The 19,374-nt window shown below is 41.6% G+C and overlaps 1 protein-coding gene across 3 annotated transcripts in view; it reads right to left on the minus strand.

Annotated features, from left to right (window-relative positions):
- Window positions 1–5,835: 5,835 nt before the first annotated feature.
- The window catches only part of LOC138261605 (zinc finger protein 605-like), a 396,374-nt gene continuing 382,835 nt past the window's right edge, over window positions 5,836–19,374 (minus strand). For all 3 annotated transcript variants that reach the window (XM_069210711.1, XM_069210713.1, XM_069210716.1), the window contains one exon: window positions 5,836–8,044. In XM_069210711.1, coding sequence (XP_069066812.1) covers window positions 6,687–8,044 — 1,358 coding nt within the window. In that variant the 3' untranslated portion in view covers window positions 5,836–6,686. The remainder of the gene's footprint in view (window positions 8,045–19,374) is intronic.

The raw sequence follows: 19,374 nt of genomic DNA on the forward strand, positions 1-19,374 counted from the left end.
CCCATAGTCCCTTCAACTAGCTCTGCTGCTTCCACTCCCAACCTTATAAAATTCAGGTATTCCGCTCTCTCTGATCGCTCTGTTGTCACAGAAGTAGTCTGTGGAGTGTTAAGCTTGTCTAACCATTCAGTCAACTGTTGCACTGTTAAGCCTTGCAACAAGATGTTTCCAGCCTGCATCATTGGCGTCTGTGATGTATTTGCACTCATTACCTGTGGAGTCAGCATACCCAAACCTGATTGTCTCATGATCTCTAGTGGAACCCCAATCGGACTGAAGTCCAACAAGGACCTAGATCCCTCGACTGTCTGTTCTCTCGGTGTCGTCCCTTGGGAATTTCCTGTAAATCCTCCTCGTATCACATCTTGAGTCATTACTCCCTGATCGCATTCACTAGACTTCGTCTATGCATACAGCGGTACTGGTGGACCAACGGTAATCGGCAATGATATAGCAGCTGGTGCCTGTCCGTTTCCCAATCCCGGTGGAGCATTAGCTCCTATAGCTTGATTCATTACAGGTGCTGTGGCTGACTGCTGTCCTGCGACCAAAGTGTAATTAGGGACCAGCTGTTGCTGCGGCTGGGGCAGCAATTGTGGAGTTGGCTCAATCTGCACTAATTTTGATCTCATGTATACTGGATCAGGCGGCACCATCAAACTCGTAGTTGTTTCTAATACTGGGACATCAGGGTAGAGCCTCTGAATTGGTGGTGGCTGCAACTGTATCTGCGTCTCTGGTGCAGTGGATACACTAGCACCATTCTGTATCGGAGCTGATGTGGTAACATTATTTCCCTGTGCTGTGCTTGCGGTTCCCTGATTTGGTGTCGGATCTACAGGACCTGCACTAGTACTTGGTCTATTGTCATTTATGGCATATGGAGGCGGTCAATAATGTAACAACTGATTTAGAAACTCAATCATCTGAATCATCTGCATCTGCCCAAGACTTCTGAGTCTCCTTCTGCTTATTAGACCCCTTGACTGTTTTACAAGTTGCCTTTCTCCCCTGTGTTTCCGGTTCTTGAGTTATTGCCGGAAACATCCTAACTCCGTCTATTATTTCTCTTCTCCACATCCGGGTCTCACTATCCCATCTAGCCTCCGCTAGAGTCTTCTCTGCCTTCCTCATACTGCTCTCAAATTTCTGTCACTGTTTCTGAATTGCCGCCAGTTCCCAAATTGCTAACGCCTCAAACTGAGCTGGTCTCGGAGGCGGCTTCTGCTCATTTGACACCCTCCGCAAATTTTCCAGATTCCTTCTATTGAACGTTCCGTGCTCTGGAAACGCCAAGCATCCCTCCTTTTCTGTCATTTTGCACCATTGCTTTAGCCAAAGACATGGCGCGACTCCCTTCTCCTCCATTACGGCATAAGCCGGAGTATCCTCAGGCGGTGTAGGCTCCCCCACATTTGCAGTAATATATGTATCTCCCCTCAAAGCACTCTTTAAAGTCTTGAAAAACTTCATGTTTGCGTCTTTTATTTTGTTTAGAATCTAATCAGGAAGTGACTTTATTTCCCAGAACACTCTTCGCCTACCTTCTCAACCAATTGCCTCTCACGGACGGCTGCCAATCAGTGAGTGACCCCTCTCGGCAACTGACCTATCCCAGCGCCGCTCCAATGACGTCACACTAACACACACTGCGGCTGACAAAGTCTTGCGGCTTGTCTTCCTCACTCTAAATCCACACAAAACTCCTGCAATATATTGCGAGCACTTCAACAATAAACTCAAATTTGCCGGTTTACTACAGGAAGGGTAACACAATCGCTTCAGAACTTTGCAGAGATTTCACTTGAAGCCTCGGCCGCTACTCTCTCCTTCTCAGATTCCACACTCGCAAGCAGACTTCGACCCGCAAATCCTACTCTCGACATGTCAATGGTTCGTTCTAGTGCACTTTAGAACTTGCCAAATCTCCATCGGAGGTTTCACTCACAGTCTTTGACTCAAACTCGACTCGTCAACCACGCCCGACTGACCTATTAAAGCACACCAATTACAACATAAACCAAGTGTCTCATACACTTATTCATATACTCCGGAGGTTAGACCACAACGGGTCCGTACATCACCAACAACCACGTGGACAATTATTTTAGCACAAAGCGCCACACTCACATGAAGTTCGCCGACTTTCCTACTCTCATACTGCGGAGTACGCCCACTCCTACTAACATTACCTGGTCTAAATTCTCACAAACTTCACAATTCACCTGCGATATGCATAAGCTGAGCAACCGCAAATTCTACTTCACACATACTATCACTAGAACGCCGAAAACATACCCAACTCACTTAGGCAAGCTCAGAGATTCCGGGAAAGTCATTTGGGACTTAGGGGCACATCATATCTCCAATTTGCATTATCTCAAAAACAATTTCCCAAAACAATGGTCCCTCGTCCTAGGGCCCCAAAGGGCTCTAACTGTCCTCTGCTACCAGAACTGATAACGCGTCCCAATCTAGACAATTTATTCACTCTGGGACTCGTTTAAGGCCGATGAACCTTTTGACCCTGATTGAAGACACCTTAGGACGAGATCACTAGTCAACATGTCAATCAATAAGTCAATAACCTCATCAATATTCACAATAACAAATCAATCACGTTAATCAATGACATCAATAAGAATCGAGACACACCATGACCTTTCAGTCATGAATAACCACACCAGGTTTAGCAAAGTTTATGGCATCTGTTCCCTCTTGATTACACTCTACTAGCAAGTTTATTAGTCTAAATACCATGAAACACATCAGCACGGTATGAATATGGCAACTCTAATAAGATTTCATCAAAGCAAAGATTATAAACATTAGAACATAGCACAACGTCAACATGGGTCAACTTTAGCAGAGTATCATTAGCGCGTTGTTCAACAGAGCACAGATTCAGTCAATTGTCTATTTGCGTCCATTTAGTAAATTCCTTAACTAACCTCGAATTAGCATGTTGGGCTTCATGCAAAACAATTTAGTAACACAAATTTAGAAAACATCTGTCTACGGTCTCTATCAAAAGAAGCAGTTGGTACCTAGAAAGGAAAGGAAACAGACAATTACAATTTCATCATCATATAGTTACCCTCCGTAATGGGTCAGCATACAGAGTCAGTCTTCGTCCTCAGGACAGCAGTTGATTCACCATCAGCCAGGAAACACAGCAAAGTTCAGCAAGACCGGGCAAAAGGGAATACCTCCCTCATAAGGAAGAAAAGTATGAATCGGGCAAGGCAAGAGTAATGATGGTTTGAAGAGCCAAACAGCAAAGTCTTTAGGCAGGGCAAAAGGTCGGCATAGATTGGCTCAGAATGGCTGATTTCTCCTCATGTCCAAGAATTTTATATCAAACTTGTTGTACAGTCCCCTAATTTCCAATTGGGCAAGTTTTGAGGCACCATCATCTTCATCCAATTGTCTTCTTGTCGCCTCATTAAAATTGTCATCCCATAACAGTTCTCACATAGTTTATTGGCTACTGTGATTGACGTCTCCAATGGGTAGAATGTCAGGTATAAACGTATACTTTCTCAGGCTCGGTCAGTAGTCCCATTGTCTATACTGGTTTAGGCGACATTGTACCTATTGCAAGTTTACACTGTTGCAATCGGCAAGAATGTCTCCTTAAGCAAGTCGAGTCTCATGAGAACAGATCTAGTACAGTTACACTCATCTTCTAGCTTCTGGAAAAAATATGACTATATATCCTTCAGCAAGTCAGCACACTGCACGTTAGAAAAACACATTTAATATGAAACCGGGCAGCTAGGCCTCAACTCATGCTAACTAAGGCCTAGTGAATTAATTAGCAAATCCTTAACGTATAACTCTTAATACTAGTACAAAATCATACATTAGTACATTAATATTTCATTATTAGTCAATTTCATTAATCATCGTATACATTCGTGGCCACTTCCCGTGGGCACATTTCGAACACACGTTTAGTAAAAGCACCTTAATACATCTTGTATACGGCATTATTATGCATTAATTCGTAAACATTTCATGTTAATTTTGATTATAAAAACTACACTCCAACACTAGTCATAAATATTGGCAGTGCTAAGGGACCATAAGGGCTGTTTAGGCTACACGTGTCCCTGGCTGGTGAGTATCTGCCTGGCCTCAAGCTTAGTTGTTGCTCTTGAATGTGATTCAAGTGCCCCGTTAGACGTTCAGATTCGAAAACTCTCCCTATTACTTGCTGGCTAATTTGAAAGGAACAAACGCATTTTGCGCTTTTCATAGAGGCTAAATGTTTTTGCACTCTCCACCACACAGGTATGGCTGGCCTAAGTCCTCTCAGTCTGCAGGTCGGAGTTGCAGAGTGAGAGATCTTAAGGGACACTCAGCATAAAACAGACCACTCAAGTTTGCACTTTCATATTCACGATTTAAATTTAGAACAAAACCTGTTTTCATGCATTCACAATGTTTGCACATAGTACACATGAAGATACCATGTGTTGCCAAAGACCCCACAATTTGGTGAGGTAAGGAAGCAAGGGATTACAAGTTTTGTCATTTATTGCATCAGCTGACAGTTTACCCATTGTAACATCTCTCTCAGTGAACAGAGTGTCAAGATCTTATAATGACGAAAAAGGGCACTAGAGTAAAGTTTCAACTCCATTTTCCCCCCGGGAAGAACGTTAATTATTTCATGACGAGTAGTTGAGGATGGGAAATATTAGGGAGCCCACTGAGCCAAAATCACAAATGGGAACTGTGAAAAGATGGAATTGAAGATCAATAATGGACCACAAGTAAGGCACTATAAGAATGGAAAGACGGGGGTCAGGGAAATATGGGAAATGGGGACAATGGATGAACAGCAGTCATTGTTGGGTAATGTGAGGCACTTCTTAGGACCAAAAACAAACAAGCAGTAATAAAGGGAGTAACCAGAAAAATAAACTACACCTCACTTTTAACCATATAATAAATGAATGGCAGTGAGTTAGTGAGTGAGGCGAAAAAGCATGGCACTTCTTCGTCTGCTCCTTTGAATTTAGTCTTCCATTCATTCTTCTTCACCCATCCTTCTCTCCACCCATCATTATTCTCTTCCTCTGCTCATCTATACTGTTTGTCTCTCCATCCAGCCATCAACTGAGACATCCTTCTCTCCTTCCAAACCTCTTTCCATAATTCCTCTCCATCCTGGTCTCTACCCATACATTCATACATCCATTCTCATTTCCATCCTTTTCTCCTCCCATCTTTCCTTTTGTGCTCTCATTGCATTTGTTCCCTCAAGCCACAGCTCCAACATGTTGTTCTTTTGCAGTGATATTTGTGAGATTCTGTGTAAGAACACTGTCACTGATCAAAGTGATAGAAGCTATTAATAACCAGCAGCGGCTGCCGCAAATCTCAAGGAGGGAAAAGGGGAAGAACAACGGGGAAGGGGAAAACAACTTTTAAAAAACAACAAAAAAAACACTTTTCTCGTTGCTGCAGCTCACTGCCTCCTGCTGCCTCACGCTCTTCTTCTGGTGTACCAGCATTCAATGGGACACCAGCACTGGCTCCCCAGCAATCCTGGTGCTGCTTTCATGTTAAACTTAGCATTAATGCAAGGTCAGGATTGGTCTGAGCAGCTCGGACTGCCACTCAGACACTTCCCCGGGGTCTGTGCAGGTTCTCCAGCCCAGCTGTTCAACACAGCAGTTGAAACCTAAGTGCACATGTGTGTTTGGCCAGCCTAAGACGGCCAACCAAACACACATGTGAGCTTAGGTGCACTCTAAAAATTGTCAATGACTTGAGACGCAAAACAATACACAAAACAAATACAGAAACAAGCATTCAAACACATACACAAATAATAAATTTTATTTAATTTGCAAACAAATATAAATAAAAAAAAAAATTTGAATAGGAAGGTTGGAGCATTTTTAAATTCAATTGAAGCCACACATTGCTCATACTACATTATGTCTGATACACCTGTACTGCTCCCACAAATCAATCTCAGGATACTAATTTTATTTTCAGCCTCCAATTTCAAATTCTTTGACATTTAAGGTGTGTTTCAAAATTTACAATTATACATTTTGGCACTTCATTACTCTATTAATAGTATTTACTTTTCTAAGTAGTTGCTGAACCTCTGAGGAAGCTTCGCAACCCCCAGGAACACAGATTGAGAACCACTGCTGTAACCTATTACGTAATGATTTAAAAGTAACCCAGTCAGTCTCCCATAGCTTTAAGAGACTTTCTTGTATAGGTAAGAAATAGTGGATGCCATGGATTCCCCTCTTCTTCCAGCTGCAAGGTGGAATTAATGATGTACGTCACGTTTTCCTGGAGCCTAGAAGAAGAGGAAGATGCCACGGATTGCAATATTTCGGACCCCGATGGGTTTTTAAAGTAGATCTGATTCATCTTGAAATGTTCCTCACTAGCCCTGTCACAGTTATTAGAGGCAAGCCTTAATCTTCCTAAACCAGTAAAACTCCATCCCTTAGGTCTCCATGTATAGTTTCATATTAACGTCCAGCCCTGTGGTTCATCCGTCAACCCTCTTGGTGCCCTACCTGTTACTCCTGTTGGTCTCTCCTGTGAACTCACTCAAAGCAAAAACCCCTGCGATGCTCAGTACACTTCCTTTTTAGTCACATAAACTCTCTTGTGCATACACTCAAAACTTTGCTGTGAGCAGTTCACGAACTTTCCATTTTACCCACGTGGATTTTCATGTGTTTCACAAGATTATGCTTCAGAAAAAAACTACCCCTGCATATTGGGCAGGGAAAAGGTCTCTGCTCATTGTGTATTTGTTTGTGCTTTGCCAGATTGTTCTTCTGAACAAAGCCCTGCCCACATTCCACACACTGAAAACGCTTCTCTCCTGTGTGAATTCTCTTGTGCCGAACCAAGTGCTGCTTGCAGTGAAAGTCCTTTCCACACACACTGCACAGGAAGGGCCTTTCTCCTGTGTGTATTCTCTGATGAGTTTTGAGATCAGCCTTGAACATAAAGCTCTTGCTGCAGTCCAGGCACGAAAAGGGTTTATCTCCTGAGTGGGTCTTCTGGTGCCTGAGAAAAGCTACTTTTCTAAATAAGGTCTTACCACAGACCTCGCAGACAAAGGGTGTCTGACACACAAGTGGTTTATCTCCAGTAACAGTGAGCTTATGTCTTGAATTGGTACTGTTCTTGGAGAAACCTTGTTTACCTTCATCGCACGTAAAACTCTTCTCCTCAGTGTGTGTCCTCTGATGACGTAATAGGTGCTGTTTTCGCTTGAAGTTTTTCCCACAATTGGTGCACAAAAAGGGTTTCTCCCCTGTGTGGATTCTCTCATGAATTATGAGATCTGCCTTCCTGGAGAACCTCCGTTTGCACTCAGTACAAACAAAGGGCTTCTCCCCAGTGTGAATCCTGCGGTGAGTCTCAAAGTTTCCTTTGTGAGTGAATTTGAGGCTACAGTCGCAGCAGCTATAAAGCTTTTCCCCAGTGTGGATTCTTTGGTGCACCACCAGATGGTGCTTGAAATAGAAGCGCTTCTGGCAATCCTGACAAGCATACGGTCTCTCTTGCATGTGTGTCCTCTGGTGCCCTACAAGATGTTGCTTTCGAAAATAGCTTTTCCCACACAGATTACATAGGAATGGTTTCTGGGTGAGGTTAGTGGTATGGTGCCCCACACAATTCTGGTAATTTAATGCTAATCTGGTTTCAACTCCTTCTAATTGTTTCTCTTCAACTTGAATTTGTTTATGGACTGCTAGATCTTCATGAGTCCTGCTAGATGTCTCCAGCAAATACGCTTCTTGGTGGCTTTCCAGCTTTACCAGCGGTAGGTGGGCGTTGGTTTGTTCCTCCATTTCCTGCCTGTTCTCATGTTTTACCACAGCTGCAAATCTAGTACTGGTATACAAACCCAAAAACATATTGTTTGAGTTAATCTGATTCACGTGGAATCTGTGTCCGTTTTGATGTGGACTACTCTTTCCTGAGATAACTGCAGACTCCTCGCTTTGGGGTACCTTAATCATGGTCCCTGGAAGACTCTCACCTGCATTGCAAAACATAGAAAGAAAATAAATTTGTTATTGCATGATCTGCGATACAAGAAATCAATTTCGTCAGGTTACCTTGCCAAGATGTTTCAACTGTAGGCTACCCCAAGAACCTGTTACGTCTGTAGCATGCAGGTGTACAATTTAGGATTTAGTGCTGGGGGATTGTTTGTTAGAGGAGCATTCACCCAAGGTCGTCAGAGGCACTGCTTAAGATCTGGTGGTGGGGGTGGTTCGTCAGCGAGAGAAGCATCCTGCCCCTGAGTATGGAAAATGCACTACTTGAGATCAGGTGCTGGGGGTAGTTTGTTATTGAGTGATGTATGCTGTCTCTGAAGATGGCAGGCACACTACCTGAGATCAAGTACTGAGGGTGGTTTGTTAGTGAGAGTAGCATTGTGCCTCTGAGGATGGAGACATACTACTTCAGATCAGGCGCTGGGATCGATTGTTAACTAAAGTAGCAGCCTGCCTCTGATGATGCGGGCGCACTACTTAAGATCAGGTGCTGGGGTGGTTTGTTACAGAAAGAAGAATACTGCCTTTCAGGTGAAAGATGTGCTGGACTGGTCTCCAGTTTCAGGGATAGTTTTATTAGTAAATGAGAAGTTCCTCACAACAGAGATAAGCACACACAGTATGAAGGCCTTGGAATACAAGAATGTTTTGTTAATGAGAGAAGTTCCCGTTTCTGAGCTGCTGAGGCACACTGTACTGGGCTCCGGTGCTGTTTTGTTAGTCACATTTTCTCAGGTGTGTAGATGCATTGCCATAGGGTCGGACTGTAGGGAGAGACTTACCAGCCTTGGGACTGTAAGGACACACTACACTAAGCTCTGAGGCTGCAAATATTAAAAATAGCACCAAGAAGATTTGGTGACGTAACACTTTGTATGAAATAACATATATGAGTACCAGCTAAATGTGAATTAGTTGGAACACAGAGAGTTGTTTGTTTCCTAATGTGGGTACTCACTCTTGCAGCACCCGCTTCGAAGGTAAATGGAAGTGTTTTGGTTATATGCAAGGTCACTGGAATTATGTGGCAGGAACATACCAAATTATGAGGCAGCGTTGACCAATTTATGTGGTAAGAAAAGTCCAGTTAACAATTTACAGTGCCAATAGCTCCAACTCAAGTAAATGCGAGACCTATTGCATTGTAAATGCTTGTTAGCGCTGGAGTTTTATTCAAGGTGTCTGCGCACCTCAGAGACGGGTGGTATTTGTATCAGTTCACTATTTCAAATCCAAGAGAATATAGCTTACCTTACTGGACACTTCTATGATTACACCGCCACCGAGGGCCTAATACAGTGACCACACACACCTCAGAGACATTAGCCTCTGTAAGAGACTTACCAGAGTCTTCACTCAACAGAGGAAGGAGTTTGCTTTGATATTTTTAATATCCATGACAAGAGCATGTCGCCCATCCTCAGCCTTCTGAGCAACTCAAGCACATAACCCCATTCCAGCGAATCAAATATTTTCTCTATGTTTTAAAGACCATGGTGACTCGACTCGACCTCTGGGTTATGCAGGTCCATTGTAATGAAGAAAGAGCACAAATTATACTCAGTTGATTGGCCAGGGACAAAGCTAGTTTGGTCATGTTGGACCAGGCCCGACATATGGAAAGAGATGGTTGGTAGTGATGTTAGCAGCCATCTTAGAGTCGATACTAAATAACAATAACGGGAAGTATTATGCACATCCGGATTCCAGTTTACCCAGTTTCAAAAGCATAGTCGTCACTGTCTCCTGAATGGTAGGGCCGAGGTTAACACTGGCATGTACCCTGCATATGTCAGTAGTACATGTGGGGCCAGGTCGTCCAGGTATGATTTATAAATCTCAGCTGTGAGCCCATCCAATTCAGGAATTCATGAAATATGGGGGGTGTCCATACATCCACTAGATTGTTGTGTTCTATTAATTGTAAAAATCATATTGGCCGTTTCTAACAATCGCGTAGGGCATTCGTTTGATTCATCTAGTGTTGTTTTTAGAGTGGTGCTAAAGTACTTGTCCCAAAGTAGGGAACGTCTGTCCAGTTCCTAGTGTATGGTGTACTCCAGAGTAAACTTTTTGGCTATGCACAGACTTCAAACGCCATGTACTATCAGATATGTAATTTCGAGTCTGCAACTGTTTTCACGTGGGAACAGTACACCCTGTCCTATCTTTATGACCAGTCCCCTAGACTGAACAGTGAATGAGGTGAAGACACAAAGCCCCTCAACTTATCAGTCATTGCTTTCTCTGTAAATGAGGATGAGTTTCCTGGTGATAGGCTATGCTGATCTTATGTTTGTCCAAATATGCTTAGAATATTTTAACTATAAATGCGTTACTCAGTCCTTCTTTGTATCCAGACAACAAACAGGGTTATAACTTATGCTAAGCAGACATAGCAAAAGGTACAGTATATAGCAAGCAAATGTTTATTAGTGTGTATGAAATGCAGCAATACTTCACAATAATACCAGCTAATGGTGCATTCAACTTCTAGTGACCGTAAACAAAGCAACAATCTGTGGCCTAAACATAGCTACTAAGTATAACCAGATTTGTGGCATGCTGGGAGCGAAATGCACTGTACCCAACAACTAGCATTTGGCAGAGGACGAGTATTCTCCCCCGTATAAAAATGGTTATTAATACCTTCACTGCATGGCCAAATGAATATGGTATACCTTTGCACAGGAGAGTACGCTATATATACATATACACACACACAAATATAGATGGAGAGAGAGTACACAGTATACATGTGCGTGCAGCAAAGTGTTTGGCAATCCTATTCAGGAAATTGGCCTTCTACAATGTACCAACTAGGCACCACTTAAACCACGCGGTCAATAGTGTTGTTATGAGAGATTTGCAAGGTAGCAGCCAGAACCCCAATCTTATCAATCAGCAAGGTCCATATGAAATTTACCGAGGGCCAAGCCTAGATGTTAAATCCATATAAATAAGAGTATAGCAGATACCTACACAAACAGCAAGTACTGTTGTAACCAATGCTTATTAAATGAACACATTCTTAATCATTGCCATCCACTGTTTCTGCTGAGCCTTCAAGCATATTCTGTGGTGGGGAGGGGGAAACCGAATAATCGGGAACCGATTTTTCCTTCACATGTTTCCTGAAGGACGATGAAGCAATCTGAGGGTTATTGAAAATGCAGTTTTTGTAATCCACTATTAAATTTAAGTCTGGGGAGGCAGAGAACGGCATACGGAAGATTCATATTCTGAAGTGTCTTCTGGCCCCCTGTAACGGCTTTACGGGAGTCCTGTATGATGTGAACGCCGAGAAGAAAAATACAGAGCACAATGATCAACACATCTCTCCCTTTTCACATGCCAGTCAGTCAAATAATCTTTATTCGGTTTATTGAAAGCCATACAAGCAGGCAATAAAAACAATTCACAAATCCAAAACTTCACACTTATTAAAAAGATTGAAAAACAAAATCCTAAAAAATTTAGCAGCCACATGCCAGACATAATGCCACATCGTGGTGTAAAAAATTCTGAAGGTGAGCTACTACTGATCGTAGCCGTGCGCCCAGGACAAGTCAGGCCTTCTCATAATTCTGCCATCAAACAATCTCTGTCTCAAAGCATTCACATAGATCCGCAGGTGAGCCTTAGTACTCCTATGGCCTAATGGTACCGCCTGTAAATGCTATTTTCCCTTTCAGGTGCTTGTTGAAACAGTTTAGAAATGATCATTATTTTTGAACCCAGAGCCCATCAACATATTGGTCTTCACTCACTCCTACCATCACAACACTATGAACTTCTTCAGTCTCCCACTGCCACCACCAGTTCTTCTACTTCTCCACTCAACTTTGCTACACTTTTGGACGACAACCTTGTGACTATTACGCTGCACGTTTATTGCACAACTTACTTGCCACAAAAACCTCAAAGTTTTCCACTTGCCTCTAACTCCTACACGAGAAACTGCAATTTCTCCCCAATAAACAAGGTTATCAATCAGGGTGGTTTCTCTACACTTAACTTTATACATAATCAACATTTGCATTCCGATCAAAAACACAACATAGAATACTCTAGCCTTTAAGCAACCTCCAACACTTCACTCAGGCTATGATTCTTTTCCCCCATTAACTCTTCTTGGACATTTTGATTATTGCAATTTAACATAAAGTGGTTTTGCAATCTGTCCTCCAAGCCAACACTTTTATGTCCTATGATGAACAATTCCACTGTTTAGCAGTCCCCTTGCTTCCTAATTACGAAACAGTGCCTTTCTAAAATCAAGCTAATCTGTGGTTAATAATGCATATCCATACTTTTTATTTACATATTCCAAATTCATGAAAACAACCTATGTACAAGGGATAACAACAGACACGGGCAGAAACTGACTCAGATGAAGGATGCTCAGGAATATCACCTTCCATGAGACCAATTACTTTTTTGGACTAGTTTATGCTACTAGGACGGGGCAGGAATACCAGTCAGAAACAAACAATGTCAGAAAAGAAGGAAACAGAGATGAGGGGGACAAGGAGCCAGGATGTTTCAAACGTCAACAATACACAGATCATGAAAGAAGAACAAGAAAAGGAAATGGAAAGTAAACTGGTAATTCATTTGAGTGAAAGAGCTAAGCTCTGCGGAGAAGCAGCTGTTGACTTTGGGCTTATCACAATGTCCTGAAACTAGCTTTGATTACATACAAACAAGGGTGGATGTGTATAAGTTCATAGCAATGTGAAACTGAAGAAGTTGTTTTACTTCTAACGATAGAAAAGAAAACAATCACACCCATTCAGAGAACAAAAGATCAATAATTATTTATTAGTGATAGAAAAGGCCTCTATGATTTATTAATACTAGAACAAGAATCATGGGACAACAGCTCCGTGAAAACTAGTGGGGACATAGATGAACCTGAGTTTGTGTTAAGACTGGGTGTGTAAACCTCCAATAGTGTAAATACAGGTTTTCATCCACCTTCAAAATTTCTCCTTCAAGTAGAATATGATGCAATTGATACTTTTAACAATCTAGTGATCGTTGATCTGAAAAAAAGACATCTTGCTAATATAGTAGTGAACTCAGAAGACAAAAGGGCGGAATATAGTGTTGAGGCTCAAGGATTTGTATCTAGTGGAAGAAATATGACGGAGCTCAGATGAAGAGTGCTATATGAAAACTTCCAAAACTTACTATGTTAAATTAATACAGAAGTTAAACAATAAATTACTGGCTTGGTGGAAAAAAAGGTGTTTTGGAACAAGAGTATTTTTCTAAATGATCCTCCTGGAAAACCAGTATTTTACTGATCACCAAAGGTGCATAAAGATAAAACTAAACCCACAAGAAGATCTATATTCTCAGCCAATGGAAGTGTCTCTGAGAACCCATCAAAATATGCTGATCATTTTGTTATGTCCCTTTGTTGAGATTTTGCCCTCATACATAAATGATTCAGCAGCTTTTCTGTGGAGAATATTTGATGTGAGATGGGAAAGAGAATATATAATGGTTACAATGGATGTTACATTTCTTTACACCAGTATAAGACAGATGGGATAAAAGCATGTCATCATTTTTTAAGGTCAAGACCTATTACTTTATATATGATCATTTCAAGACATTGTTGAAAATGTTACAATGATGCCTTAAGTAAAATATATTCCTGTTTAAACATGTGTTGTAAAAACAATTAAGAGGAATGGTTACGGGTACCTGCTTCACCCCAGTTATGCAAATTACCATTTTGGCTTGTGGGAGGGGCAGGGACTACATAGAGTGGATTTGGAGATATCCATAGAAAATACTGCTGTATGGATGACATACATCCATGATTTATATGAAATGGCAAACAAGATTATGGTGAAAAATGTGTACAACTTTTAAATGACAATGATTTGAAACTGATGTTCACTTGTAATATGAGAAAAACAGTGTGTTATCTTTCTTGATATATGTGTGGAGGTAGATAGTCTCTTTAGTATTAGATTTTCATCTAAAGTAATTTTTATTGTTTTTTAAATTAACAGTCTTGGGTGGAAGCTTTGTTATTTTAAGTTATTTTAAGTTATTTGTATTGGCAGATTTGTTGTGTAATGCCGTGTGTGCAAGAGGGGTCATGAGGAATATAAGTCTCTGATAGTAAATAACCAACTGATTGGAATGGTTACACCATAGGAAAGAAATAATTAAAAAAAAGTTTAAAAACAAGGTGTGGAGCTGAACACTGTTGTGGTATTAATAAGAAGTTGTCAGATTCTAGTATGTATTTCTTACTCTGGCTGCTATTTTATGAAGCATTACATTTCACCCCCCTAATGGCTTCAAAACAGATGGTTCGGGCTGCAGACCAAACTGGGGGCTAATCGTTGGGATTCTTGCTCCCTAATTCCCCTACAGATGCAATATCCCCCCATGCTTCACTCACCCAGATTTAGGTTTGGGAAGGGAGCTTTGCGCATCCCTCCTGATGAGTACACAATTGAAATAAATCTACTTGCTGATGTTTACTGGATTCTGGATGGAGGTGACTTCTGCCTTCTAGTAAATCTCGTCCTCACAGCAGCATTTGATTATATCACTAGCCTTCACCTTCTCTCCTCACTCGAACATCTATTTGGGATCAGGACCTTCATTCTAAATTGGCTCTCCTCTTTCTTATCAAATCGATCTCAAATTGTAAAGGCTGAAGCAAATAGTTTAACCTGAGGAGGTTCCATTTTAGCCCCAACACTTTTCAGTCTATATAAGGAGCCTTCATACAAAATATGCGGTGGAACGGGGGTCGCAATCAACCAGTACATCGACAACACCCATATCGACCATAATACTTCCTCCGTGATTGTAATCTTCATCTTCCTTCTTACAAACATTCAATCCTGGATGTCAGAAGACTTTCTCACATTCAATCCACAAAACACTGAATTTATTTTGTTTTCCCAAAAATACAAAAAGAGCTTCAAGCAAGATCAGTTTAAGTAATTAGGGAACTGTCACAGTCTCTCACCCAGCGTAACACTGCATTATATAACTCTTGACCCCTCCTTACTCATGTTCCCTCACATAAGCAAAATTACCTGGGTGGCAAACTTTCATCCTAAAACTTTGATAAAATTAAATCTTACCTCTCGAGCTCTTAAAAAATGCAACCCAAGCCCTTACCCTGTAAAAATGGACTGTAGAAAGGCTGTTCTTGCAGAATTACCACAATCTTCCATATGCCTTTCAAAGCCACTCTTCTCTCCAATGCAAAATTGCTCTCTCCCTTTAGAAAGTTTTGCCATACCAACACCACTACAATCATCATTGAGTTACACCCACTTTCTGTTGAGGAACATATAGAATTCAAATTGGGATGCCTAGTCTATTAAGCAGTACACCTGAACTTGCCACCCTATTTTTCTAACCTCAGATTAGGAGGTGGCAAGAGAGGTCTCAAGAGTGAAAATTGTTCTCCTGGTGGAAAGTCCTTCATCAAAACATTACAAAGCAGAGGGATGCTACTTGCATGATCTGTTGTGTGAAAGAGAACTGGTCATCAAAAAGAATCCCTAAGTTTCTAGTGCATGTATTTCAACCGGCCACCAGGTTGAAGACCAGGTGAATGGTTGTGTGCCAAAAAGGAAGATCTCTATTTTGTTGGAGTTAAGCTTACTGCTATTATTGCTCATCCATCTTCCCAACACTGCGATACAAACAGTAAATCGTCCGTGTGTGTGGCTAATGTTATCAGAATTTCATACCATACTCTGCGCATTACCTGCATAGGAGAACATGTTAAATCCGATGATTGCAGAAAGTGGAGCAATATGTATGTTAAACTTAGGGCTCAGGGATAAAACCTGAAGAACTTTGCGTGTGGATATTAAAATAGGTGACTGAAAATGCCGCACTGAAAGGCACTGCACTCTGCCAACCAAAGAAGACTCTAGCTAAATCAATGCAGATCTGCGGATCCCTGTGTATGCTATGTTGTTGAAGCCTATTATGAGAGACTATGAGAAGTCACAGAGAATCAAGAGGACCTTTACAGATGTGCCTCCTTGGTCTAAAATATATTGCAAATCATCTCATACTACAGTGGGCGGTAAAGCCCGACTGTATGTCATTCAGCACATCGCTGCACTTCAGACACCATATGAGTTGTATGTTAATATGTTTCTCTTTAAGTTTGGTTGGAATGACGAGAGGCAGGTGGACCTGTACTTGGCTAATATGCCAGGGTCTGCTGAAGGCTTTTTAAAGAAATGGTGTGATGGAAGCATGTTTTCAACAAAAGGGTACAGTGCTTGTAGCCAAAGAGACTACAAAGCTGTGTCGGGGTCCGCAATAAAATCATCCATAAAAACGATTTATATATTTATAGTACCTGCAAAGGGCGTCAATCATCCCCAGGGGGTTATCATGGCTCTTGGAATGTTTGCTTCCAAAAGATATGGTCGACATTTATTCACCAGGTCACATTGTGATCATGTTTTTATTTTTTTCAGCATGGTAAAAAGTAGCAAATCCAGTGGCAGTGAGTACCATTGCACAGCCGCCTGATGTGAGAAAGTATGACCACCTTCCGTTGCTTCTTGTTAAACTGTGTTCTCTTCGCTGAACTCTGAGCTCTTAGGTTGCACAACAGTCTATAAAACTAGAGCCTGGAGCAAAGAATCTCAGGGTCACTCTGGCATAGTGTCTTATCTGCATAGCAGAGAATTTCGAACTTTGCGCATGGCAGCCAATGGAATGTTTTCAGACAAGCTGACGCTGAACTGAATTTGTTCTTATTACAAACATGTCTGGCTACTGCATTCTGAATTACTTGGAGGCAAGAGAACAAATAGCCAGCCATGCCAGCATAAAATGCAAACAGCTTGTTACTAGAGCCTGCACTACAGTTCTGCGCATGTCAACTGGAATCCACTGGAAGAGTTTCTGCAGCAATATAAGTATTCCAATACATTTCCCATATGTGGAAGTAACCTGCTCTTGCATCAACAAAGAGTTGTCGGTGAGAAAGCCCAGATTTTGTGCTGCATTCATAGGCTTGGGGCTGCACCGAGGGCTGTCGGCCACCCAGAGAAATTCCAGATCAGTTGGGCCTTGCCAAACAGTAGAATCTCAGATTTTTCAGCATTCGGTTTCATGCACTGTGCCCTCATCCAACTGGAGAGCACTGTAAGACAATTGGATAGCTTCCCCATGACTTTCTGATGGTTGTCTCCTACTGAGATTACTAGATGAATGACACCCACAAAAGGAAAACATTGCAAAGCCCCATTTCCTAACAATTTATGAGACGGATGACACACAGACATTAAAAAGTACGGGGCTCAACGAGGAGCCCTGAGGAATTCCACAGATGGAAGTACAAGGGGACGGCCTGAAAGTGCTGAGCTGACTTTCAAAAAGGAGCCAAGTCATTTTAAGGCTTTGGAATGGATCCTTTTCTCAAACAGGCTCTTTTTCATAAGTTAGTGGGACACCATATCAAAGGCCGTGAATAGGCTGATTAAGATCAAGACTACAAGCTTGTCCTGGTCTACCTTTGATCTGATATTGGCCAAAAAGGTAGCTTTGGTGCTGTTATACGCCATAAATCAAGTATGAGATGTATCCAACAGTTTATTGTGTTCCAGAAAAGTAGTGAGTTGGACATTAGCAAGCTTTTACCGAACCTCTGACATATAGGGAAGCAAGGAGATTGGTTGATAGTTTGATAGGATAGTTGTATCAAGGCCAGATTTCTTTACTAATGGTTTAAAGCTTGCTCCCAAGTGCTATAATGTTCTGCAGTGGATAAAGAAAGATTAGAAATTTCTGCAAGACGGGCTTAAAATAGGAGTTAAGCGTGCAAAGATAAAATGGGGCAGTGGTCTAATGGAGATCCCGACTTGACTTTCAAGATAGCTTTTTCTACTGGATCCGCAGTGCACTGAGCAAATCTGCAGAGCATGCCGGAAAGGAGTTAAGCTGATCCCAAGAAATCTCATCTAATTTGGATTGTTTCTCAAAGCAAGTATAGATGCTATCAATTTTAGCACAAAAAGTTACTTATTGTTTCGCAGTTGATGGCAGAAGGGGTAATGGCTTATAATAGACAGACTGGTTGTGTAAGTTCCTTTACAATCTTGAAGAGTTCTCTAGAGGAGCTTCTTTTGTCTTTCAGATGCTTAATGAAGTAATACTTTTGGCTCTTCTGAGAGCTCTGTAGTATGTATTCAGCTCTTGTTTATATTTCTGGTAGTCCTTGTCACATCAAGAGTGTCTCCACACTTGCTTCACTGTTTTACACTTGATTTTCTTTGTTCTTAGCTCTGATGTGTACCAATTCTCCCACGGGGATTCACACCTATTGATGGCTACTCTTAAAGGGGCACTATTGTTCAAGGAGTTAACAATGGCAGAATTGACCTTCTCTAAGTGGGCATTGGGTGATGACTATGTCAGGCACAGGAGGTGTAAAATGATCTAGCAAAGTTTCCGAACTCGCCTTACTCCATACTCTTTTGAGAGAAGGAGAAGAGTTGATGTCTCTATTATGTTTTAATGGTAGGGTCAAGGAGAAATTAATCAGAGAGATCTGTCCAGAGAAGGGTATCGATTTTAAGAATTGTAGCGTGCTCTGTTAGCAAACAATAGGTCTAAGGTATGTCCTGCAATATGCGTTAGTCTAGAGACCAATTGATTAAGTATGTCACACTATAACTAGCTGCAAATAGGGTCATCAAGATTCTCATAATGCAGATTTAAATTGCCAATCGCTAAGTAGTTGTCATTGCTCAATATTAGAGGGGACAGCCAAGAAAGTAGGTTAGTGAGCATTTGAGAATTGTAACCAGGCAGCCAATACAGTGCTGCAACTCCGAGCACTCTTTTCCCATTGTGTGAAAGCTGAAAAGCTAATAATTCGCCATCCAAGGAGGTGGAGCTGAATTCAACGGCACAAGTAAACATTTCCTTAAAAGGGCCGTGCCTCCCCTGGGCGGCCCATTCTATTGCATTCCAGGATTTTATAGCCTACTGGTAGCGAAATAGAAATATCAAGTAAGGTACTCTCACTGATCCTGGTTTCGGTGATAAAAATCAAGTCCAGGTTGGAATCATTAATCTGATCCCAGATCTCAATAGTGTTTTGGTAGTGATCTGGCATTGACATGCAGGCCGCTTAATGTAAAATCTGTGTCCGAATCAGTCAAGGTTATCAAATAGGGGGAGTGTTCTTCCCAAATTCCTCCTCCTCACCTGCAATTCTTGCAGGACAATGACTCTGCATGAAATGTGGGCCTCCAGTCATGCAGGGTGCCAAGTCATGCTT

Source organism: Pleurodeles waltl, chromosome 10 (assembly GCF_031143425.1).
Source record: "Pleurodeles waltl isolate 20211129_DDA chromosome 10, aPleWal1.hap1.20221129, whole genome shotgun sequence".
Lineage (NCBI taxonomy): Eukaryota > Metazoa > Chordata > Amphibia > Caudata > Salamandridae > Pleurodeles > Pleurodeles waltl.